The 25,194-nt window shown below is 41.7% G+C and overlaps 1 protein-coding gene across 1 annotated transcript; it reads right to left on the bottom strand.

Annotated features, from left to right (window-relative positions):
• Positions 1–9,235: 9,235 nt before the first annotated feature.
• LOC138766532 (mucin-2-like) lies at positions 9,236–24,793 on the bottom strand. The gene is made up of 4 exons (XM_069944122.1): positions 24,736–24,793; positions 14,435–20,524; positions 11,963–12,063; positions 9,236–9,530 (listed from the first exon to the last, which is right to left on the bottom strand). The coding sequence occupies exons 1-4, from the start codon at positions 24,791–24,793 to the stop codon at positions 9,312–9,314; spliced, it is 6,468 nt and encodes a 2,155-aa protein (XP_069800223.1). The 3' UTR covers positions 9,236–9,311.
• Positions 24,794–25,194: the final 401 nt, after the last annotated feature.

The following is a 25,194-nucleotide window of genomic DNA, read 5'->3' as shown; positions in this document are numbered from 1 at the left end:
CTTGGAAGGGAGGGGAAGAAGGGGAGATGGAGAGAAGAGCTCACACACAGTTTTCTGTGTTTTCAGCAGAAAGCAGCAGCTCAAAAGTGGGGGAAGGAAATTAAAAAAGGTAATGACATGTATGGGATCAATTGTTAACCTCCAGGAGGGGGGAGTGGAATACACCTTTAAAATACCAATGTTACATAGGTTATTTGTGACTCGTCCCATTATAAATGGACCCTAGTAATTGCTCCAGAGTCGCCAAAATTAAGTTATCTTCTTTGACCTTTTTGGCCCACTCCCAAAAAAATTCAGGGTACTCCTACTATGGAGAGGACAGATCACAAGAACTAATAAAAGTGCTAGGATTCTATAGTATAGTACTTGCTACACAGTGTAAGGTTATCGGCGGGGCCCAACATGGGTGTATTATATAGAGCGAGGTATAAATTATTTTTACGAGGTGATAAGCTGTCATCATTAATATTCCCTCTCTTGCCAGGAGCCGTGTTCTTCTTTGAAGCCAGCCATACAGAACACATGTTATAAATAAGCCGCTTATTATAGATCACCTACCCATAGGCTGCTACTAGTTTACTGAGCTGTAATAAAACATTCACTGATAAGAAACAGGTTAGGCGATTTCCATTGAAGTTTATGCCACAGGAAGGTTGTAAATGGGGCTGGCATTGTATAAAGTTCACTTTAAATAACCTTTAAATTCTTTTTTTGTGTTGTAAAACCTATTACAGATTCAGTATAAAGAATGTCTTTCACCCTGGATGGCTAGAATAGCTCAGTGAACTTAAAGGGGTACTTCTGAGGGGGGAAAAATTGTTTTAAAATCAGCTGGTGTCAGGAAGTTGCATAAATTTGTAAATGACTTCTATTTAAAAATAAATAAATAAATAAAGTTTTCCAGTACTTATCAGCTGCTGTATGTCCCGCAGGAAGTGGTGTATTCGTTCCAGTCTGACACAGTGCTCTCTGCTGCCATCTCTGTCCATGTCAGGAACTGTTCAGAGCAGGAGAGGTTTTCTGTGGGGATTTTCTGCTGCTCTGGACAGTTCCTGACATGGACAGAGGTGGCAGCAGAGGGCACTGTGTCAGACCGGAAAGAATACACTACTTCCTGCAGGACATACAGCAGCAGATAAGTACTGGCAGTTTTTTTTAAAGTAATTTACATACCTTTTCTTGTATATAGTGAGCGGGAAGGTATACATTTACTGTTATTTTGTTGATACTCTGCCTCTGCAATCCGGTCTTTTAGATTCCCCATGATCAGTGTTTTTAGCAGTGATCATGTGACCATGTCAGTATAAAAAAAACTCAAAAAGTACATACAGGTGCAAGGACTTTTTTCAAAGACAGGAGTCCCTGCTCCTGTACACCAGCTCAGATGTAAGTGGCTATGCTCCATGTATTGCTGCTTATAGTGACTAGAACACTATCAGGTCCAGGTGCCCGGCATCCCACCCGGGGGTGTTCAGCTGAATCCGATAGACCATCTCCATCACTGTCAAAATGAGAGAAAGTGCTGTTAATAGCTCATGCTGAAAGGCAACGAGCAGCCAACAAGCACCACATCAGCTTCTTGTTGCCTTTCAACATGAGATATTACCCAAAACAATTATTGGTTGCAACGTCCGGTAATGGGCCGAATTCAGTAATGGGTTAATAATTGTTTCATGTAATAGGACCCTTACCCTTGAAGAATATGTTGAGAGGAAGCAGGGGGCAGAAAGAAAAGACTGTCATTTTGGAATCAGACTACACTGGAATAAGTTTGTTGTCTGTTACCATGGAGACACATTGGTCGCCCTACTAATTGTAAGCTTGAGATTTGAGGCTAATATTTGTTTTGTAATGCTCTGGAGAAAGGATAAAATCATTTATTGCAAACTTAGTCTATGACCCGTCCCTTCGTCTCCCTCTACTACATGTTGTGACTCGACAATTTTTTTTTTGGGGGGGGGGGAGGAAGGACTTTGCTGTAGTTATTTAACCCAGTTAAAATCAATGAATAGAAATGAGTGATCAGGTATGATAACAATGGCGCTATGAATGATTTATTACATGAGTCACCTAGTCGTGACATGAATTCAGAGGATGAAAGGACGGGAGAACGTAGAGAGGGTGAAACAGGGAAGGTGGAGCGCAAGGACAGGAAAGAGAGGTAGAACATAACACTTATATGGTGGCATGTGTCCAGGCTCCTACACGGGATAAGAGAAGGTGTTACCTACAGTATTGGAAGAATCCAGGCTTTAGCATTTCTTCTACAAAGAACTGCAGACTGACGTCTAGGGCAAGAAACATCAGAGAAGTAACACCCCACAGCCATTGCTGGAATCACACGAGCAAGTGGGGGCAGTGTCATGGTCTGGGGGATGTTTACAGAACGGCCGGTGTCAGAGAAGATCAGTGTCAGAGAAGATCAGGCCGGTACTGCAATACCAGCCGGATGATCTTCACTTCTATAGAAACGGGATGCGGGAGCATCCGTGCGTGCCCGCATACCACTGCACCGCTGCTCACAATGGAGCGTACGACTGGAGCCGCACACTCCATAGTGTGCACTGACAGGTCCTCTGCGGCTGCTATCCAATGAATAGTGGCCGCAGAAAACTGACATGTCATTTGTTTCGGCGCCGATAGGGATCCCGGCCCGAATGTATACACTCCGGCTGGGATTCCCTCAGCTGCAGCACAATGTAAGTTCTGTAGTAATCACGGCCGTTGTTGCCGATTTTCAACATCGGCTGTTATTATTACGGTACTTACATTGTGTGAACATGGACTGAAGCTGTAAGAAGTGACAGGGAATGTTAATATTAGAGTCATAGCTAGACCTGTATTGTTCTGGTATCTCCCCTGTTACGTAGCACCTGGCTCCCCTTACATACCCCCCTGTACTAAAGCCCCTATTACAGGGGGCGTGTGAGAGGAGCAAACAAGCACTGTCAGCGTTCACTTGCTCCTCGTTCTCTGCTCGCTCCCGCCACATGTAATAGGGCCATCACGTGAGCGGGTAAGAGCCGGGGGGGCTGCCCCGGTGATCGCTGATCATGCAGGCAGCCCATCGCATATAGCAGCGGTCTGCTGCCGCTGCTCCTATTCCACAAACGACTACAACGATCAGCCGACATCGTTCATGTCGGCTTATTGTTGTTTCCTATTGCACAGGGCAATTATCGTCCGAATACGGCCAATAAACGTTTAAGAGCCTTACGAAAGAAGGAGAACAAGGATGAACAAAACCTCTAAAAGCCTTTTCTCTTCTGTCTTCAATGAGATGTAACCAGCAGATGGCAGCATCACCCAATAATGTTAGCGACATGTGGGATAAAACTAGAGCCAGAAGTATAAGGGTGCGTTCACACCTACAGGATCTGCAGCAGATTTGATGCTGTGTTCAGTTATTTAAATGAAATCTGCTGCAGAAAATCAGCTGCAGATCCTGTAGGTGTGAACGCACCATAAAACAGTGAACCTGTGCCCCGTAGGGCAAAATCTTTATATAAATTGTTGCCACCTTTATTCAGCTGAGACTGGAAAACAAATATTTTGGTATGTAGAGTATATACAGGTTGTTATGTTGTACATGTATTTTATTCTAAAATCGTATGTAGGCTCTCTAGGAGTAAATCCTATATAGCTGATGTTTGTGGAGGCGAATCATTTACAGGGAGGTATTTGTCTTAAAATATATCACAATTTTATCTTATAAAAAGCAAAAGTTCATGAATTCATAGAGATAAACATAATCTTATAAAATGAATCAAAACAAATAAATAGTTCAATATATAAAATGAAATAAACAATAAAATTCAACGTTCTATAGTAATTTGCTGAAAATAGAGCGTCAGCGCAGGGCCCTTGCGCTGGCTGTTCTATCAATATAGATCGCAGTTTGCATATAGAGTAAATGTCCTTATGGCATTTAGATTCTCTGGCCTCTTGCCCCCTGCTGTTTTGGAGCCAGATGATAATAGTTGCAATATCGTAATATTGTTGCAATGTTTCAATAGGGCTTGTCCCTCCACAAAGATAAGATATATAGGATTTACTCCTAGAGAGCCTACATACGATTTCATTTTACAGTATTCTTGGGCATTAGAATAGTAGTGCACTCAGAGTATACATCCCCCAACATCTCCTATATCCATAGTAGGGTGCAGCGAACATACACTGTATATCTTTTCTATGTATTTTATTCTGTTTATTGAAGGTGCTGCAAGACCCTGGGTCATGGCGACTAGTAGAGATGAGGGACCCAAACTCATAGGATTCAGGTTCTGTAGAGTGATGAGCGAACATGTTTGTATGTTCATACAAACATGCCGCTTATTGTTCGTTTTCATCCATCAGGAATAATTTGTTCGATGATCGGAATGGTTATAACTAGAGATGAGCGAACCGGGTTCGGGTTTGAGTCCATCCGAACCCGAACTTTCGGCATTTGATTAGCGGTGGCTGCTGAAGTTGGATAAAGCCCTAAGGCTATGTGGAAATCATGGATATAGTCATTGGCTGTATCCATGTTTTCCAGACAACCTTAGAGCTTTATCCGAGTTCAGCCGCCGCCCGCTAATCAAATGCCGAAAGTTCGGGTTCGGATCGACTTGAACCCAAACCCGCTTCGCTCATCTCTAGTTATAACTATAATTTTCGAAAATTTTTGAACATGCGAACGTTAATCTTATTATGTACACAACTGCATGAGTTGCCTTTACTAATTTCAGAGAGACAATGAACATGTGTTGAAGGATGGGCTCATCAGGTAATGTAGCAGCCATGGTCACTACTGGCATTAATGTGATTGGCTGTACGATTGGCGTCATTACGTACCTTACGTACATGCTATAAAAACGCAACGCTGAGGAATATTTTCTCACAGTCTTTCCTGATTCTTGTGCCGTTCAGTAGGGAGAGTGAAAGGAGCAGGGACAACATCTGAATTCAGTTAGGCAGCAATATTCACAGTGGTAGTTAGTCAGTGTAGGGAGGGAGAGCTGACCGAGTAGGGCTTAGAACATTGTGAAACTGTCTGTGTAAGGGGAAGAACTGACCAAGTAGGGCTTAGAACATTGTAAAAATTGCCATAATCGCACCTAAAACTTCTGATGCAGGCTGTGAATAATTTTAACCAACATTTTTTATGCATGTTTGGATTCTGCATGGGGCCATGATGCAGATCATAGTCCATCCTGTCCATTATCTTCACAATGTATTCGAGTTTTCCGTGGCCAAAAGGGGAGGCTCGCTAAGTTAACTGTACGCTGCGGCCTAGCATTCCTCGCGTGTATTGCGTGATACATGGATGCACATCATTGTGTATATATGCACTGGCGAATAGAAGATACGCTAATGCTTAGCACCTTGTAATTGCTCCTCTTTATGCTTTGCACCTGATAATCTGTACACATGTGCGTAACTCTAATTACTCTATTGCAAAAATAGTGAAAAAAAATATAGCCGGCAAATCGGCAATAATGCAGAGCCGACTCCACTAATGGTTAATATATTTAATTAACCCTATGCGTTTTTTTTTTTTAAATAAATAAATAATTAAAAAAAAACGCATAGGGTCCCCCCTATTTTCATAACCAGCCGGGTTAAAAACCAAGCAACAGCAGCCTGGTAACATCAGGGGGGAAAGAGCCATTGGTTTAGGCCCTCCCCAGCCTAAATCTTACCAGCCTGCTGCCGCCCGGTCCAGGAGCGCCAATTTTGACGCTCCGGGACCACTGGCACCCGGCTCTTCCCAGTACCCCTGGTGGCATTGGGTACTGGGGTAATAATGGGGGGGTTAGTGTTAGCCATTTTATACCGGCTAACACTAGGCCCCGACTTAGTAATGGATTCCGTCTATTAGACGACTTCCACTACTAAGTCTATAAAGTAAAGAAATAAAAACAAGACACAAGTGAAATTTTTTTTTTATTCAAATAAAAACACCCCCAAACCCCTCATTGACCATTTTATTAAAAAAAAAAATCCAAACAACCGCTGTTCATCATCGTAGTCCATCGAATCCAACGTAATCCACAGGATACCGATATCTGAAAAACAAAAAGGGAGAAACACACAAAAAACACACAAACAGGAGCACAACACCCATCATTGTGAGCGGTGTTGTGCTCCTTACAGTATGCAGCATCTTTACAGATCGCTGCTTACAGTCTGGCCCTCAAGGGGTTAAGGGAGGATGCATTGCATCCCCCTTAACCCCTTGGGGGCCAGACTGATGTCAGACTGCACCCATCCCAGCAAGGAAGGGGTTAAGTGACCCCCCTTCCTTGCTGGGATGGGTGCAGTGTTGGGGAAGGGGTAGGGAGAGCTGTATACTCACCATCTGATGTCCACATGTGTCCTCTTCGCTGGTCCGCAGCACAATGAAGTCACTGTGCTGCGGACCCGCTAATTATATGTGCGCTCAGCCGATCAGCTGATCAGCTGAGCGCACATATGATTCAAAATGTTTCTTCTAATAATGCTATTGTGATAACAGAATTAGAAAAAACATTTGATGTTTTAATTAAAGTAAAGTATTGATTATTACAGTTTGCTCTTTTACCGGCAATATGAATTAACGGCTTAAAGAGCTTCCTGTACTAATTAATATTTAATTAATAAAACACATTTTCGCTGTAATAAAATTAGTTTCATTGTTCAATAATTTAATTTAAACGAATCCATACTTGTGCAATTAAATATACTGTAAAAGAATAAATATATATATATACATTTATTTATATATATATATATATATATATATATATATATATATATATATTTATTTTAACTATATTTAATTGCACAATGATGAATTTGTTTTATTTAAATTATTGAACAACGAAAGGGACTTTATTACAATGAAAATATGTTTTAATTATTAAATATATTAACCATCAGAGGCATCGGCTTTACTGCATAGGATCGCTAACCCCTTAATGCCGATTCCTCTAATACTGTTTCCCTGCTTTCCCAGATGCATTCCAGAGGTGTTTGCATCACTTTCTAAAGATGTCTTGGATGTCTTTGATTCTATTTGTTATTGTTATTTTAACCAGATTCGTTACGAACTTTCTCAAAGTTCGGTTCGGTGACGAACCAAACTTTTTGCAAAGTTCGTAACGAATCTGGTTCGTTACGGTTCGGTTCGCTCATCCCTAGATAAAACAGTCATGTAAATCCCCCACCAAGCTAGCATGTAGATAAAACCACGTTCCAGCATCTTGCAGTAAACCATTTTATTCGAGGTGACAAGCAGTGAATAAAACATGTCCCAGGCAACTAATTTCGGTAATCCAAAGTCACCTTTGTCAAGCATAAATCTGGACGTACACTACACACACAGTGGTGATGAAGGAGTGTTAAAGTGTCACCACAAGATGTCGCTACTGTAAGTGTGTATACTTAGCTGCTGCACAGCTATAGTACTGTAAAGGTTATTGTTTGTTGGTATGTCACATGGATCTGTAGACCAATGAGTGTGTTCTCTTCTTCTGTCCTATCACTTCTCTCTTTTCTTCTTCTGTATTCACTCTTCGCCCATTAACAGCGCACCATATAGGGGGCTGTAGATAGGAAGTCACATAGGTAGAGGAAGTGTACAGGTCTTTTGTCACTATCCTCCGTAGAGACAACATGCAGCTAACCTTTTCTTCTTCAGTAACTCCGCTCAGCACTATGCAGTGTTAAACTCTTTGCTAGAGAGGACAGAGATCATCTCAACCCACGCCTTGGACAAGGAGAGTCAAAGTGCAGGACAGTATCCATAAAGCAAAGCTAGCAACTGATCCAGATATAGCAAAGTTGCTAGAAGCCTATGAACTCTATCTCGCAAGGTGGGTATCAGCAGGGAACCCTCAGCATCCCAGGTAACAAGGTCTGGGGCTTGTGTCACTCACTAGGACGGGTCTATCAACACTGGTAGGAAAAAAGGTGGTGCGAAGACCCAAAGATCAATACACAGGCACAAGTATTCTCTCTTTCTTCTCCAGTATTGACTGACATTATCCTCTGACTCTATACTCTCAGTACCCAACTCAGTTCACCCGACTGCACTACTTCTTCCCCACTCACAACAGATCTGGATCCTAACTTATCAAGAGTCTTATTAAGTGTAAAGTACTGTTTCTAGGCAAAGCTGTATGACTTGCTGCACAGAAGTGTTTCCTCAGAAAAGCAGATCTTATTTATGATAAAGAGACTCTGTGGTTCTTCACCCTGCACCAACACAGTACACGAGCATTCCTTGGGTCATCTCCCCTTTCTGTGGGTGGCGGTGCCAATAGTCCAGGTGGGTCAACATTCCACTCTGGACCACCATGACTACAACCCAAGGGACCCCGCAACAGACCAGCAGGTCACTGACCACAGGGGAACAAGGTAATAAACGGCCTTTTATTACCAAACCAGCTTACGACAGAACATCATTGGGCCCGACTATATCTTGGCCAACCACCATAGGACTGGCGTCACACCTCACCATCTGGCAAGTGACTGGCCATACCTCCTCTATGCCACCAGAGGGGTACACCACAGGGTCAGTGATCATGGCTCTGGAATTGGCTGCGTTCCACAGATGGAATGCACCCAGTTATGTCAACGCAAGTGAAACATACCCAGCGGTGAGAGATGTCTGTCTGCTCTAGTATGGAACACACATCACCAAAAACACCAGTGGGCTCCTCCTCCTAGAGCGACCGCAAAGCAAACCACATATGGTAACCAAGGAGGCGTCACCCATGCTCCTCCCAAGCAGTAGGACTTCGCACTGGCAATAATATCTTTGTCTAAAATAGGCGCATATACCAAGAAGATCTGGAAAATGGCCAAAATAACACATGATAAAAAATGTGCCAAAAATCCACGTATGGCACAAAAATAAATATATATGGAAATACAAAATCCAGAAAATAAAAATGATACATAAAAACCATATAAGCAATCCAGTTTAAACTGCAAGTACCTTATGGACATTATATAAAGAGACATATATAATAAAGTGAATATTAAAACATAAAATTTTTTTTTTTTTAAATAGGCACCTTTCCATTAACCGTCCCCAATATGTTTGGTGGGATGGAAAGGATATGAACCACTCTTGATTAATAGTATTTAATAGTAGGCTTAGGTATTGCATCTTCCTCTACATTCTATAACAATAGAAGACAATTGCAGTAAGTAGCATTTTTATTGCAATATGACATAATGTACTTACTAAATCAGTGCAAATAAATATAATCATCAAATCTAAATATTTTCCAACTTAGTATAAAAATAAATATATATGGGATGGGATGGGTGTGATCATTCTAGGGGTTAATACTTCCGTGAGGCTCATAATATGGTGAATTTCTTGATGGTTGTGATTCAGAACAGGATTGTGGCTCGGGGTTGTAGGCTTTGTTGGGATAATATGATGTTAAGGTGCCAGGGAAATCGCCTGCGGTAGTCGGTACAACATTGGTGGCGCCTGATACGGCACCTGCGCCCAGAGACAGGAAACCTCCAGGATATAATAAACCTAAGACCTAGAAAGACACAAGTCAGGTCAGATCATTGATATTCTACACAAGACTCTTACAGACCTTTAGTACAAACTTTTTATAACTTGCCATGATGCACCAAGTCCACTCAGTGCCAAAGTAATGAACTATTGCTATAACCTGAGCTGAGAGTTTCTGTAAAAGACACACTATTCATATTAGGCATTGGCTTATGAAGTCAGCCATTTTCCATGTGCCGTGTTAGGCCCCATTCACACGTCCGTGTCAGTTTTTACTGTCAGGAAATCCTGATCAGGAGACCTCAAATGTCATCAGGAAAGTATCAGGATTTCCTGACAGTAATCTGTTTTTACCACCAGGAAACCATCAGGAAACCATCAGGAAAAACCTTCAGGAAAAACCTTCAGGATTTCCTGATGAGATAATATGGTCTAGTATGCCAACATAAATCACAGGTACCCACACAGCCACTAGTGTACCTGGATGGCAACAGGCTGCAGAACTACAACTCCCATCATGGCCTGCCAGCAGAGCATGGTAGGAGTAGTAGTCATAAGGGGTAATCTCACCTGTCCTGGATCCTGCTCTGTTGGGGTCGGAGGTGCGGAGCATGCGGCGGGCGGCCAGGTGGTGAGTTTCGGGCGGGGGCGTGTTCAGATGACGGAGAGCCGGAGGTCCGGTGGTGAGTTCCGGGGGGGGGAAGGAGGCGGCGCGGGGGACCTGTAGTGCCGGGCAGAGTGTGCGGTGTGGTGCGATGCAGGGGGGGGGGGATGCGGGCGATCGGCTGGCGGCCAGAGTGCAGGGCGGGTGGTGGGGGGATCTCAGCCAGTCCTGTGCTGAGGTCCGGGTCCAGGCTGGCTCTCTACCAATCCGGAATCGCAGGCACTTTCCTGATGTACATGTTCCTCCGATAGACTTCTATGGGGGCGTCCGTGCCAGATTTCCGGACGGAAATAGGACAGGATCTAAAAAATGCAGTCCTATTTTCCGGAACGGACACCCTTCCGGAAAAATCCGGAAAGGTGTCCGTCTCTAATGTTAGCCTATGAGTCCGGAAATCCGTCCGGATTTCCTGATAAGAAATCCGGACAGATTTTCCGGACGTGTGAAGGGGGCCTTAGTCCCTTGTTTGGCACCTTTTTCCTCTATAAGAATAGACATGTCTTGTGTGGTGGTCCCTTTTCTCCCAATCTAGCATGGCCCATCAATAATTTCCATGGTCAAGATGTCATACTACATCTCACCAGAAGTGGCCACTGCAGGCAAAATGCATAGGCGGACATAATTTCTGAAGCAATATGCATGATGAACATTTAATTCCTGGGCACGCTTCTATTTAAATGAACTTTGGAGGTGAAATTTTTAAAATTATACGGCTTCCATTACACTTCTTAACTTGTTAACCATATTTTTTCAAACTATAAACATAGATATGCACTTCAGAGAAGCTGAGTAACCCCTGGTGACACTGGGAGTAATATAAGCCGCTCTGGTTGATTGGCAGTGGTTACCCTTCCTCTTCTTCTAATCTAAAATTTTTTGGTAATGCAAGGAATGTTCACCTGATGAACCCTGAACCCTACTGCCCTCTAGCTCTGGCTTCATAGACAGTTCAGTCTTACGATGGCGGTTATATTACATGCAAAAAAAAAAAACTATTCTTCCTCCATAGATATTTATAGCATATCCACAGGAAATGTCGTGTCAAACGAAGCTCCACATGCTGTGGGATTTTACAGAAACAGTCATTGAGGGACATTGATTATGGCATATACTGTTGAACTTGCTCTTTTGGTTGTTGCGCCCTACTAGCATATATACTGTAGACGCACAATCTAGCTTTATCCATCTTACCCTTCTTATTTTTCGGAATACACCTCGTGAAGCAGATTGTATCTTTTTCAGCATACTATTAGTATTATTATTTTATTTATTTATTTTTCACTTTTTGGACTATAGAATTCATCCAGGTTTAAATAAAACAATAGAACACTAAATCAAACTAAAGGGTCTAAGGGGGGGGGGGGGGGGGGCATTGTATTTCCTGATGGTCCAGGATAAACAAGGGGGTCAAAGTCTGATATATGACGGGGTTGATCTTTTGGAGAAAAAAATACAGATTCATATCTAGCAATGTGTTCTGTCTGGATGTTCTGCCTGACAGGAAGCTGAACACACGTTCACAATGCATTCAGCTTCCTCTCCTGCTCTGATGATATAAATAATAAAGTGTAACTGTGAATGTCTGCACAGTTATCACACGGGTTGAGCAAAGCGTTCTATTGTGGTTTTGCCCAACCATTAGGAACGCAATCATGGGGACCTGCCACTGCAAAGGCACACAAACTTCTGAAGAAGAACAGTAGTTGATTTGTCTATTGTAGAACATCCTTTTCCTCATTTCTACATCTCGGTAATAAATAATCAAATCATCATATAAATTGAATGATACTTACTGCAAATAAGCCATATAGGCCTAAAAGGAAGACAATCACTGCTGCCAACGCTATGAGAATTATTGCCCAGTATGGAAGACGGCCGCCAGTACCAGCAACATCTGCAAATCAAAGAGAAAAATTATCCTAAGTGATGGTTACTATAGGTGAGTGTCTGCTGTCAGTACACCACATGTCTGTAGGTAACAGAGCCACATAGTCATACAGGGAATTACTACAGGGGCCTACAATGGCAAATCTAAAGACATGTCTGATAAACGTATAGACATAAGCCTGGGCTATGATACTGCTGTAACAATGCACAGACCCATGTGGCTTATGTTTGATCTAAAAAAAAATAAAAAATTGAATCTCATTTTTTGTTATTCAATAAAAATAGATAAATCAGTTTAAGTGGTGATTCTTTATACTTTTTAATTCCCCCTCTACAGAGCATTTATTTTAAAGTTTCTCTTTAATATTTATATTTTTATTCATATGTAAACATTTTTTATTTATCTGTAAATAGAATTTACATTTGTGAACCCGACCACCCAGTAAGCGAGATTCCCTGATGCAATTCTTAATGTAACCCTAATAGTAAATTACACTGCAGCTTTACTTACTGGCCACCAGATGGCGGTATAATACAACAACTGTTCTATCACTGTATAAAAATGTATCTGATGAGTCAAGTCTGTGACTTGCTTCTTCTTAAAAATATTTAAAGATGTTTAGTGAGCATGAAGTTTAATCCTTGTATAGACTATTGTATATTGAGAAGACATATACCAGTATGTAGGCCAAATTTTTACCAAAAATGGCTTGCATTCTGCACGTTACACTTATTATATGTGTTTAACATTATTATTATTTTTTGTATTTATTTATTTTATTTTATTTTTATTTATTTTTACAAAGGCCTTTTCTCCTTCAGAAAGAAGCATGGATTAAAGTCAGTATGCTTTTTTTTTTTCTTTTCAGAAACAACGCCACTATTTTCTTCAGTTTGTTTGTGGTATTGCAGCTCAGTTCCACTGAAGTAAATAAAGCTGAACTGTAACACCACACATGACCCGAGGAAAGGCTTGGCGCTGTTTTTGGAAGAAAGTAGCTGCAGTTTTCTGATCCTGTATTGCTTTTTAGCTGCATGCATTGTTTTTCGTTTCTTAGAAAGTTACAACATTCTTCCTCCACTTAATGGATGGCGTTCAATGTATAAGTAAAATGTGCCGTGTTCATTGGAAATTAGATGACAATATGATAAATTTGCTTCATTTTATATTGGTGTAAGGGGAAAAAAAGCAAGCTAGAAAAGAGTGAAAAATCATAACCCGCTCGACCCAGGAGATGGTAGCAAGAATGGAACAGCACAGTAGACTAGTGGTATATCCATAAAAGACATTCATTCTACATATACTACTTGAGTTTTTACCAACTTTTCATGACTATGGTATAATTGTTTTTACTACAAGTTTCAAGGGTGGCACCTCTCTCTTCATCAGTTTCTGGGTGCCCCTCTTGAAACGCATAGTCTGAGACAAAAACAATCCCTAACAAGGACATTGGTCTTGCAGTAAACTCTCAACTGTGAAAAGTATTCCTCTGTACAAAATTGCAGCCCTCGGATCAGGCAGAGATCAGGCTGAAAAGCTAAACACGGAGTGAATTTAAAAGTGCTGAATATTCCATTCTTTTAGGTCTGACACACCGCTCTCTGCTGCCACCTCTGTCCAGAGCAGGAGAGGTTTTCTATGGGGATTTGCTACTGCTCTGGACAGTTCCTGACATAGACAGAGGTGGCAGCAGAGAGCACTGTGTCAGACTGGAGAGAATACACCACTTCCTCCAGGACATACAGTGGCTGATAAGTACTGGAAGACTTGATATTATGATGATGATTATTATTATTATTATATTTATTTTATAAAAGTCATTTTCGACTCTGTATAATTTTCTGGAACCAGTTAATTTTGAAAAAAACAAGAATCATCTAGAGTAGCTCTTTAAGTTCCATTAAAGAGAATATAATGTACATCCTAAAAGAAGAAGTCCGGCAATTTTTAAAACCCGGCAGCCGGCAGGGGGGAAACTGATTGCAAGTAGTAACTTACCTCTCCCTGTGTCCGCTCTGAGCGTCATGACCGGCCTCAAGACCCTCGCTGGAAGGCCACCTGTCCCAGCTGATAAACTGCCTGCTCAGCCAATCAGTGAATGGAGAAGTGTCCCGCCCCAGTCACTGACTGGCTAAGCAGCCAGTCCATCAGCCGGGTTGTAATGTGCCAGCACCTGAAATCCCCGAGCCCAGCAAGGGTCCCGAGGCTGGTCCTGTCGCTCATTGCAGGCACAGGGAGAGGTAAGTTAGTACTTGTAGTCAATTTACCCCCTGCACCTGCCAGCTGCCGGGTTTTATAAATCACCGGACTTCTCCTTTAATGCTTAGTTCCCAGAAATGTACTGACTGAATGGACTGTATATTTGTAGTGTACTTACTGATGGCAGTGCTGGTGGTTGTTGCTAGGGAGGTTCCTGCTGCTACACCTGTAGTTGTGGTGGTAGCTGAAGCTGTGTCAGTACTTGCACTAGTAGCCGTTCCAGTAGTTGTGGTAGTGGCCGTTGCAGTGTTAGTAGAAGCTGCAGTAGTTGTAGAAATTCCAGTAGATGCTGATCCTCCTCTGGCAGCTGAAGATGTAGAAATTCCAGTAGATGCTGATCCTCCTGTGGTAGATGAAGATGTAGAAGTTCCGGTAGATGCTGATCTTCCTTTGGTAGCTGAAGATGTAGAAGTTCCAGTAGATGCTGGTCCTCCTGTGGTAGCTGAAGATGTAGAAGTTCCGGTAGATGCTGATCTTCCTTTGGTAGCTGAAGTTTCAGTAGTTGTAGAAGTTCCAGTAGATGTTGATCCTCCTGTGGTAGCTGAAGATGTAGAAGTTCCAGTAGATGTTGATCCTCCTGTGGTAGCCGGAGATGCAGAAGTTCCAGTAGATGTTGATCCTCCTGTGGTAGCTGAAGATGTAGAAGTTCCTGTAGATGCTGATCCTCCTGTGGTAGTTGGAGATGGAGAAGTTGTTGATGCCATTGTGCTAGTCTGAGCTGCAATTGTTGACACTTTGCTAGTTAAAACTGCAACAGTAGTTGTTGATGTTGCAGTGCTAGTTGGAGCTACAGAAGATGTAGATGTTGCAGTGTTAGTTGGAGCTACAGAAGATGTTGATGTTGCAGTGTTAGTTGGAGCTACAGAAGATGTTGATGTTGCAGTGTTAGTTGGAGTTACAGAAGATGTTGATGTTGCAGTGTTAGTTGGAGCTACAGAAGATGTTGATGTTGCAGTGTTAGTTGGAGCTACAGAAGATGTTGATGTTGCAGTGTTAGTTGGAGTTACAGAAGATGTTGATGTTGCAGTGTTAGTTGGAGCTACAGAAGATGTTGATGTTGCAGTGTTAGTTGGAGATACAGAAGATGTTGATGTTGCAGTGTTAGTTGGAGCTACAGAAGATGTTGATGTTGCAGTGTTAGTTAGAGCTACAGAAGATGTTGATGTTGCAGTGTTAGTTGGAGCTTCCCTAGTTATTGATGTTGCAGTGATACTCTGGGCTGCAGTAGCTATTGATGATGCAGTGCTAGTTGCTGCTGTAGCAGTTGATACTGCAGTGCTCGTTGGAGCTGCAGCAGTTGATGCCGTAGTGCTATTTGGAGCTGCAGTAGTTGTTGATGTCGCAGTGCTGGTTGGAGCTACAGAAGTTGATGATACTGCAGTGCTAGTTGAAACTGCAGAAGTTGTAGGTGCTGCAGTAGTTGTTGATGCTGCAATGCTAGTTGTAGCTGCAGAGGTTGTTGATACTGCAGTAGTTGTTGATGTTCCAGTGCTGATTGGATCTGCCATAGTTGTTGATGCTGCAGTGCTGGTTGGAGCTGCAGATGATGATGATGATGATGATACAGTAGTTGTTGTTGATGCTGCAGTAGAAGTTGGAGCTGCAGAAGTTGTTGATACTGCAGTGCTGGTTGGAGCTGCTGCAGTAGTAGTTGATGCTGCAGTGCTAGTTGGATCGTCAGTAGTTGTTGATGCTACAGTGCTGGTTGGAGTTGCAGTAGTTGATGCAACAGTGCTAGTTGAAGCTGCTGCAGTAGTTGTTGATGGTGCAGTAGTAGTTGTTGATGCAGAAGTTGTTGATGCTACAGTGCTGGTTGGAGCTGCTGCAGTAGTTGTTGATGCTGCAGTGCTTGTTGGAGCTGCCAAAGTTGTTGATGCTGCAATAGTTGTTGATGCCGTAGTGCTGGTTCGAGCTGCAGTAATTGATGATGTTGCAGTGCTGGTTGGAGCTGCAGTAGTTGTTGATGCTGTAGTGCTGGTTGCAGCTGCAGATGATGATGATGATGCAGTAGTTGTTGATGCTGCTGTAGTAGTAGTAGTAGTAGTAGTAGTAGTTGGAGCTGCAGAAGTTGTTGATACTACAGTGCTGGTTGTAGCTGCTGCTGTAGTTGTTGATGCTGCAGTGCTGGTTGCAGATGATGATGATGATGATGCAGTAGTTGTTGATGCTGTAGTAGTAGTTGGAGATGCAAAAGTTGTTGATACTACAGTGCTGGTTGGAGCTGCTGTAGTTGTTGAGGCTGCATTGCTGGTTGGAGCTGCTGTAGTTGTTGATGCAGCAGTGCTGGTTGGAGTTGCTGCAGATGATGATACTGCAGTACTTGTTGATGCTGCAGTAGTGGTTGAAGCCGCAGTGCTAATCGGAGCTGAAGATGATGATGATGCAGTAGTTGTTGATGCTGCAGTAGTAGTTGGAGCTGCAGTAGTTGTAGATGATGTAGTAGTGCTGGTTGGAGCTGCAGTAGTTGTTGATGCTGCAGTAGTAGTTGGAGCTGCAGTAGTTGTAGATGATGTAGTACTAGTTGGAGCTGCAGTAGTTGTAGATGCTGTAGAAGTGGTTGGAGCTGCAGTAGTTGTTGATGATGTAGTAGTAGTTGGAGCTGCAGTAGTTGTAGATGATGTAGTAGTGCTGGTTGGAGCTGCAGTAGTTGTAGATGATGTAGTAGTAGTTGGAGCTGCAGTAGTTGTAGATGATGTAGTAGTGCTGGTTGGAGCTGCAGTAGTTGTAGATGCTGTAGTAGTGCTGGTTGGAGCTGCAGTAGTTGTAGATGATGTAGTAGTAGTTGGAGGTGCACTAGTTGTTGATGATGTAGTAGTACTTGAAGTTGCAGTAGTTGTAGATGATGTAGTGCTGGTTGGAGCTGCAGTAGTTGTAGATGCTGTAGTAGTAGTTGGAGCTGCAGTAGTTGTAGATGATGTAGTAGTGCTGGTTGGAGCTGCAGTAGTTGTAGATGCTGTAGTAGAACTGGTTGGAGCTGCAGTAGTTGTTGATGCTGTAGTAGTGCTGGTTGGAGCTGCAGAAGTTGTAGATGATGTAGTGCTGGTTGGAGCTGCAGTAGTTGTAGATGATGTAGTAGTGGTTGGAGCTGTAGTAGTTGTAGATGATGTTGTAGTGCTGGTTGGAGCTGCAGTAGTTGTAGATGCTGTAGTGCTGGTTGGAGCTGCAGTAGTTGTAGATGATGTAGTAGTGGTTGGAGCTGTAGTAGTTGTAGATGATGTAGTAGTGCTGGTTGGAGCTGTAGTAGTTGTAGATGATGTAGTAGTGCTGGTTGGAGCTGCAGTAGTTGTAGATGCTGTAGTAGTAGTTGGAGCTGCAGTAGTTGTTGATGCTGTAGTAGTGCTGGTTGGAGCTGCAGTAGTTGTAGATGATGTAGTAGTGCTGGTTGGAGCTGCAGTACTTGTTGATGCTGTAGTAGTGCTGGTTGGAGCTGCAGAAGTTGTAGATGCTGTAGTAGTAGTTGGAGCTGCAGTAGTTGTAGATGATGTAGTAGTAGTTGGAGCTGCAGTAGTTGTTGATGCTGTAGTGCTGGTTGGAGCTGCAGTAGTTGTAGATGATGTAGTAGTGCTGGTTGGAGCTGCAGTAGTTGTAGATGATGTAGTAGTGCTGGTTGGAGCTGCAGTAGTTGTAGATGCTGTAGTAGTACTGGTTGGAGCTGCAGTAGTTGTAGATGATGTAGTGCTGGTTGGAGCTGCAGTAGTTGTAGATGATGTAGTAGTGGTTGAAGCTGCAGTAGTTGTTGATGCTGTAGTAGTAGTTGGAGCTGCAGTAGTTGTAGATGATGTAGTAGTGCTGGTTGGAGCTGTAGTAGTTGTTGATGCTGTAGTAGTGCTGGTTGGAGCTGCAGTAGTTGTAGATGATGTAGTAGTGGTTGGAGCTGCAGTAGTTGTAGATGATGTAGTAGTAGTTGGAGCTGCAGTAGTTGTAGATGATGTAGTAGTAGTTGGAGCTGCAGTAGTTGTAGATGATGTAGTAGTGCTGGTTGGAGCTGTAGTAGTTGTAGATGCTGTAGTAGTGCTGGTTGGAGCTGCAGTAGTTGTAGATGATGTAGTAGTGCTGGTTGGAGCTGCAGTAGTTGTAGATGCTGTAGTAGTATTTGGAGCTGCAGTAGTTGTAGATGATGTAGTAGTGCTGGTTGGAGCTGTAGTAGTTGTTGATGCTGTAGTAGTGCTGGTTGGAGCTGCAGTAGTTGTTGATGCTGTAGTAGTGCTGGTTGGAGCTGCAGTAGTTGTAGATGATGTAGTAGTGGTTGGAGCTGCAGTAGTTGTAGATGCTGTAGTAGTAGTTGGAGCTGCACTAGTTGTAGATGATGTAGTAGTGCTGGTTGGAGCTGCAGTAGTTGTTGATGCTGTAGTAGTGCTGGTTGGAGCTGCAGTAGTTGTAGATGATGTAGTGCTGGTTGGAGCTGCAGTAGTTGTAAATGCTGTAGTAGTAGTTGGAGCTGCAGTAGTTGTAGATGATGTAGTAGTGCTGGTTGGAGCTGCAGTAGTTGTAGATGATGTAGTAGTGCTGGTTGGAGCTGTAGTAGTTGTTGATGCTGTAGTAGTAGTAGTTGGAGCTGCAGTAGTTGTAGATGATGTAGTGCTGGTTGGAGCTGCAGTAGTTGTAGATGATGTAGTAGTGCTGGTTGGAGCTGCAGAAGTTGTAGATGATGTAGTAGTTGGAGCTGCAGTAGTTGTAGATGATGTAGTAGTGCTGGTTGGAGCTGCAGTAGTCGTAGATGATGTAGTGCTGGTTGGAGCTGCAGTAGTTGTAGATGATGTAGTGCTGGTTGGAGCTGCAGTAGTTGTAGATGATGTAGTAGTGCTGGTTGGAGCTGCAGTAGTTGTAGATGATGTAGTGCTGGTTGGAGCTGTAGTAGTTGTAGATGCTGTAGTAGTAGTTGGAGCTGCAGTAGTTGTAGATGCTGAAGTAGTAGTAGTTGGAGCTGCAGTAGTTGTAGATGCTGTAGTAGTAGTTGGAGCTGCAGTAGTTGTAGATGATGTAGTAGTAGTTGGAGCTGTAGTAGTTGTTGATGCTGTAGTAGTAGTTGGAGCTGCAGTAGTTGTAGATGCTGAAGTAGTAGTAGTTGGAGCTGCAGTAGTTGTAGATGCTGTAGTAGTAGTTGGAGCTGCAGTAGTTGTAGATGATGTAGTAGTAGTTGGAGCTGTAGTAGTTGTTGATGCTGTAGTAGTGCTGGTTGGAGCTGCAGTAGTTGTAGATGATGTAGTAGTAGTTGGAGCTGCAGTAGTTGTAGATGATGTAGTAGTGCTGGTTGGAGCTGTAGTAGTTGTAGATGCTGTAGTAGTGCTGGTTGGAGCTGTAGTAGTTGTTGATGCTGTAGTAGTAGTTGGAGCTGCAGTAGTTGTAGATGATGTAGTAGTGCTGGTTGGAGCTGTAGTAGTTGTTGATGCTGTAGTAGTAGTTGGAGCTGCAGTAGTTGTAGATGATGTAGTAGTGCTGGTTGGAGCTGTAGTAGTTGTAGATGCTGTAGTAGTGCTGGTTGGAGCTGTAGTAGTTGTTGATGCTGTAGTAGTAGTTGGAGCTGCAGTAGTTGTAGATGATGTAGTAGTAGTTGGAGCTGCAGTAGTTGTTGATGCTGTAGTTGTGCTGGTTGGAGCTGCAGTAGTTGTAGATGATGTAGTAGTGCTGGTTGGAGCTGCAGTAGTTGTAGATGATGTAGTAGTGCTGGTTGGAGCTGCAGTAGTTGTAGATGCTGTAGTAGTACTGGTTGGAGCTGCAGTAGTTGTAGATGATGTAGTAGTAGTTGGAGCTGCAGTAGTTGTAGATGATGTAGTAGTAGTTGGAGCTGCAGTAGTTGTAGATGATGTAGTAGTAGTTGGAGCTGCAGTAGTTGTAGATGATGTAGTAGTGCTGGTTGGAGCTGTAGTTGTTGTAGATGATGTAGTAGTACTGGTTGGAGCTGCAGTAGTTGTAGATGATGTAGTAGTAGTTGGAGCTGCAGTAGTTGTAGATGATGTAGTAGTAGTTGGAGCTGCAGTAGTTGTAGATGATGTAGTAGTAGTTGGAGCTGCAGTAGTTGTAGATGATGTAGTAGTGCTGGTTGGAGCTGTAGTTGTTGTAGATGATGTAGTAGTACTGGTTGGAGCTGCACTAGTTGTAGATGATGTAGTAGTAGTTGGAGCTGCAGTAGTTGTAGATGATGTAGTTGTGCTGGTTGGAGCTGCAGTAGTTGATGCTGTTGTATCTTGTGCTTTACAAATGCTTGGTCCTGCAGTATTAATTGTTATAGAAGTCAATATTATATAAGCTTTAAAAATAGTTTCCAATACATTATAACATATTCTTTATTATAGATTTTTATATTGCCTAAAGGGAAGGTGTCACCAGAAAAGGACATACTGTTTAAATAATGTTTTTACTTTAAACATATTTTCTAAGAATATTTGGTGATATTTTTCACATTTTTCAATTTTTTTATCTATAGTATACGATAACCCTAAGATCTTGCCATTTTCACGCTCACCACTGGGGCAAACGCTAAGCTAAAACTTCCTGTTTTGTCTGAAGTGATAGGTGGAGGCAGCTATAAAGTGATCTGTTCAGCATTACAGCGTCATGTGACAACAGTTAAGGAGACAATAGCAGCTCCCTGTGGAATGACCTCTTCAAAGGTCACAGAGCGCGCTCAGTAATGTTTCACATTCATCTCAAGGAGACAGAGTCTGTTTATTGTCATCTATGTCCATAAGTCTTGCAGTAAAGCATATCAGTAAGTGCTGTTAAAAATAGCTCAGGCAACAATGTACAAAAAAATGAAATAAAAAAATGACAGTCAGAAAATTAAAACAGATTATAGAATAATAGAAAATGTTTAAGTATCTGATCAAGTGTGTGTGTGGGGGGGGAGGTTGCAGTGGTCAAATAATTATTTCCTATTCTATTAGTAAATTTACCAGTTTAAAAAACCCACTTGAATCTGCGATCTGGTCTGGATAGTAGACCCAGTTAAGATATTCCTGTAAGCAGTGGGTGAGGGCTATTAGACTTGTTAAAAGGTGGCAAAGTAATGTGGTTACACTAGCCGTTGTGGGAGTAATTTTGGAGGTGAGTCATAGTAGACCCTACTAGTGTCGGTAATAAAAAAAAAAAAAAAATTGCCCACTAAGCAATAAAAGTGGCATGAAGCTACATCTCAGCCAAACCCATTAAAGTCATGGTTTGATCATAGGAAATATTCACTGGACAGAATGTAATCACTGAAAAGGTAGAGAGCACCGTCAGGAGCACATAGTGTGAAACCGCAAGTAAAAGAGAAAATGAGATGGCTAATTTAGCTGCTCCTCTGGTGGTCGTGCTTCGAGCCCGACACTGCCAGACACAAGGATGAAGTAGCCGCCTGCTGTCTGTCCTGGAGAACCGGTGAATGAAGCTGTAGAAGATCGCAGCAGGAGGTCCCAACATGCGGGGATTGCACCTTGACATCTTGGAATCCCAGCATATTGGGACCTCCTGCTGTGATCTTCTACAGCTGGACAGAATGTAGGCATGGGTTGGAATTTCTAACATTGTTTTAAGGTAACCACCAAGCTTTTGTGCCACTTTTGAGCATTGCAACCTCTAAAATTGTTGTGCCTCTACAGGGGCAGCAATCAAAGGAGGTCCAACATCCCCTCTGCCCCCTGAGAAGCCTCTAGTACAACATAAACCACATCCTAGTGCCCTGCTACACGTTAGACTTTTTCATTAGAAGAATTTAGCGTGTTTGACAGTACTTGTAGGGTGTTTCCATAACTGAGAGAAACATTCACTAATTAACATTTCTAGCAAGCCATTAATAATTGTTCATTTACTAAATTATATGTTACAGCTTGTACAGGGATCTCCAGAGACGGCAAAGAAATATGGAGAGCTGCAGCATCGGCCAGGTAGGGTATACTGCCATGGAATTGTGGGGATCGTAGGTTGGGGTGAAGGACTGCTGGTATCCTATGTATCCCAATTGTCTGGTGTCAGGAGGCTGCCAACAAGTCATTCTGGGTAGAGCACTTTAAAACAGGACAAGAGCTAAAATAAAAGGAACCTTCCTCCTGCTCCCTGATCCTACAGAAGATCCATCTCCTCTATCCTTTTGGTTTGTAGCTCAGATCAAGTGAAGTGAATGGAGCTGAATTGTAATGCTACACCTAACCTGAAGACAAAGGTGGTGCTGTTTTAGCAACAACAAAATAAAAGTAGCTGTGCTTGATTTAATCCTGAATAACCTTTTTACCTTGTAGCCTTAGTTTTACACCAAAAAACAGTACTCAACCAATGGGTAGAGGACTGGTAGAAATGGTTCCAATTGCTTGAACCACAACCAGTCGCTAGGATAGGAGCTCCTGTCCAACCCACCAAGCACCTCCATGCACATTTGGCTGATAAGAGCTCATGCTGATGGATCTCCCGACTTGTTTTGCAGATCGGTTGTGGGTTGAACACTCAGACCCCGTCAGATGAAAACTTTTAATGTGTCTCTCTGTCAAATTTTTTTTTTTTTTTTTTCAATAATACCAGTGCTCATTTAAATTATTTTATATTTATTACTTTATTATAGTTTCCAACATGTGATGTTGATTGCTTGGAACAACCTTGATGCATGTTAAATTTTAATTGTTCAATATTATTTAGAGTTGAGTAAGCATGCTCAGATGCTCGGGTAACCTTGAAAAACTGATGGGTGAATGATCGCTTGGCCGTCAGTTCTCAAAGAAAACTTTCTGGTTGTAATTTTTGTATATTTCATCCCTTCAAGGGATGTTTAAATGAAATTAAAAAAATAATTGAATTAAAAAAATGAAACAGATTAGAAACATTAGAATTAAAAGCAGGACTTCCAATGTGCATAGGACAAACCTATTTCATTTTTTGGGTTCTAATTTTTGTTTATTCTCTTCAAACATCCCTTGAATGGTCGAAATATATAAGAGCATATACAGAGTAAAATAAACTATTTAAAAATTATAGAAAACAAAGCAATATAGAAAATGTGAGCACAGAAAGAGCAAGAAAGAAAGAAAACAAAGGGGTCCCTAGTTGTTACCTTGTATCTCAGACCCACTAACCTGTAGGAGTTGTACAATGAATAGGCATCCCTCTAGGTTCATGCCTTCATTTATAGGCTATGTTCACACAATGTTTTTTAAGGTGACTATGTGGCTATATTTTGATAATTATTGCTTTAAATTTATGACCATCCAAAAATACAGCCGAAAACAAATCTTGTTCTAACATACCCTAAATGTGACAATAAGTCTCCGGATCCACAGCGCTTCTCCCAAAATCTAGAACTAATCTAGAACCATAACCTGGAATTTTTTCTTTGTTCAGTACGATTCTACTTAGGTGACTTGTTTCTTTGTAACCTCTTTTTATTTCGTTCTCCTATATTCTTTAACAATGGAGAACTACTAGCCAACATATAGCGATGAATTTATATTATACAATTAAATTGGTTAATAGAGTGATTACTTTTAATGATTCCGTTTAATCAATAATCACAAAAAAACTAATCACTAAAAAAAAATTAAAAAAATAATCATGAATGTTTTTTTATTGTTTTATGTAATTTTATGTTCAGTTTTTGTTGTTTTTCTATTCATATTTGTATCCTATCTAAAATTACAAACCTTATACAGAAAGTCCTATAAAATTCCCACCTATTATTTTAGGCTTAAAAAAGCCGTAAGTGATGTAACGGACTTGTTCGTTCACACAATGTCAAAAATAGAGAAAAGGCGGACGGTTTTGCCATTTAAAATAGCGTCCGGTATTGCCATGATTTACCTGACTGCAATGCATTGAAGTCAATGGAAAGACGGACGTCCAATGCACACAATGTATTGAATAACGGATGTTATTGCCGCGGACGTCAAAATAATGATCATAACAATTATTTTCAGACGTCTTTTGTAGACAGCGGACTTTTTTTTAGTTGTTTACACAGTTTTTCTTTTTTCACAGTTCTTTCTCCGTTTTCACTATTAAATTCAATGAACTTTACAAATTAAGCCGCACCCAGACAGCTAAATGACGTCCGTTATTTTAGACTCAAAATGACAGATGTCATTTTAAACGGAGCTGAAAAAACGTGTGAACATAGCCTATCACTGCAATATATATCTATATCTCACAAGATTCGGTGAGTGCTGCAAAATCTGCTTTATGGCTTTTGAAGCAGTTAACTGGGCACCACCAGGTGAGTTGAATCCCATCCAAAAAGTCTATCAGTGCCAGCTCTCTTTGAACTTTGTTTTGCCTATTATTTTCTCTCCACTTTGTTGCCGTTTGTTTTATTTTTGAATATTATCTCTGTGTCCTTTGTTAAAATTCAATTTCATTCGAATGAATTACATATGAACTATATCTTAGATATGACTGTAATGATGCTACTAATTGTTCTTATCTCTATTTACAATGATAATCCAATGTGGTGGCTCTTACCTTTGAGCAAAAACAGGAACAAAAGTAAAATCCAATTGGAGCGTTTTCTATTCCCCATGGTGCCAATGATTTCGTCCTGTGTCGTGAAGAAAGGCAATATCCCAAACTATTAGAAATTTGCAATCTCATCTTTATATACCTAATGTAATGGGATGATGGACTTCATCAACAATGTCTGATGTGTCACATCACAAAAATCTCAGAGTTGGACGTCCCATATCACGTTTAGTATAGTGAGCTTCCATTGACTTAAGGAAAGTAATTATGAACTTCTCACCGAGTGTATGATTCGTGTTCTACATGTCTGACTCATCCGATTCACCCGATTGGAATGTATCTGTGCTCCTCGCTGTAATGATATTTAATAATCAATTGCAATTACCTGCAATCAATGTAAAGGGTGAAACTTGGAACAACAAGTATGAAACTTGTGAAAATAGTATGGTGGGATTATCAGAG

The sequence above is a fragment of the Dendropsophus ebraccatus genome, chromosome 10 (genome assembly GCF_027789765.1).
Source record: "Dendropsophus ebraccatus isolate aDenEbr1 chromosome 10, aDenEbr1.pat, whole genome shotgun sequence".
Lineage (NCBI taxonomy): Eukaryota > Metazoa > Chordata > Amphibia > Anura > Hylidae > Dendropsophus > Dendropsophus ebraccatus.
Note: the sequence above shows the minus strand (reverse complement) of the source record. Positions and strands in the feature narration are given on the sequence as shown.

Coding starts and splice junctions, on each gene's coding strand:
- LOC138766532 (XM_069944122.1), bottom strand. CDS start 24,793: ATGGGGAATAGAAAACGCTCCAATTGGATTTTACTTTTGTTCCTGTTT. Junction 12,064..14,434: donor AACCACCAGCACTGCCATCA/GTAAGTACACTA, acceptor TTTGATTTGCAG/ATGTTGCTGGTACTGGCGGC. Junction 9,531..11,962: donor GCCTATATGGCTTATTTGCA/GTAAGTATCATT, acceptor GTGTCTTTCTAG/GTCTTAGGTTTATTATATCC.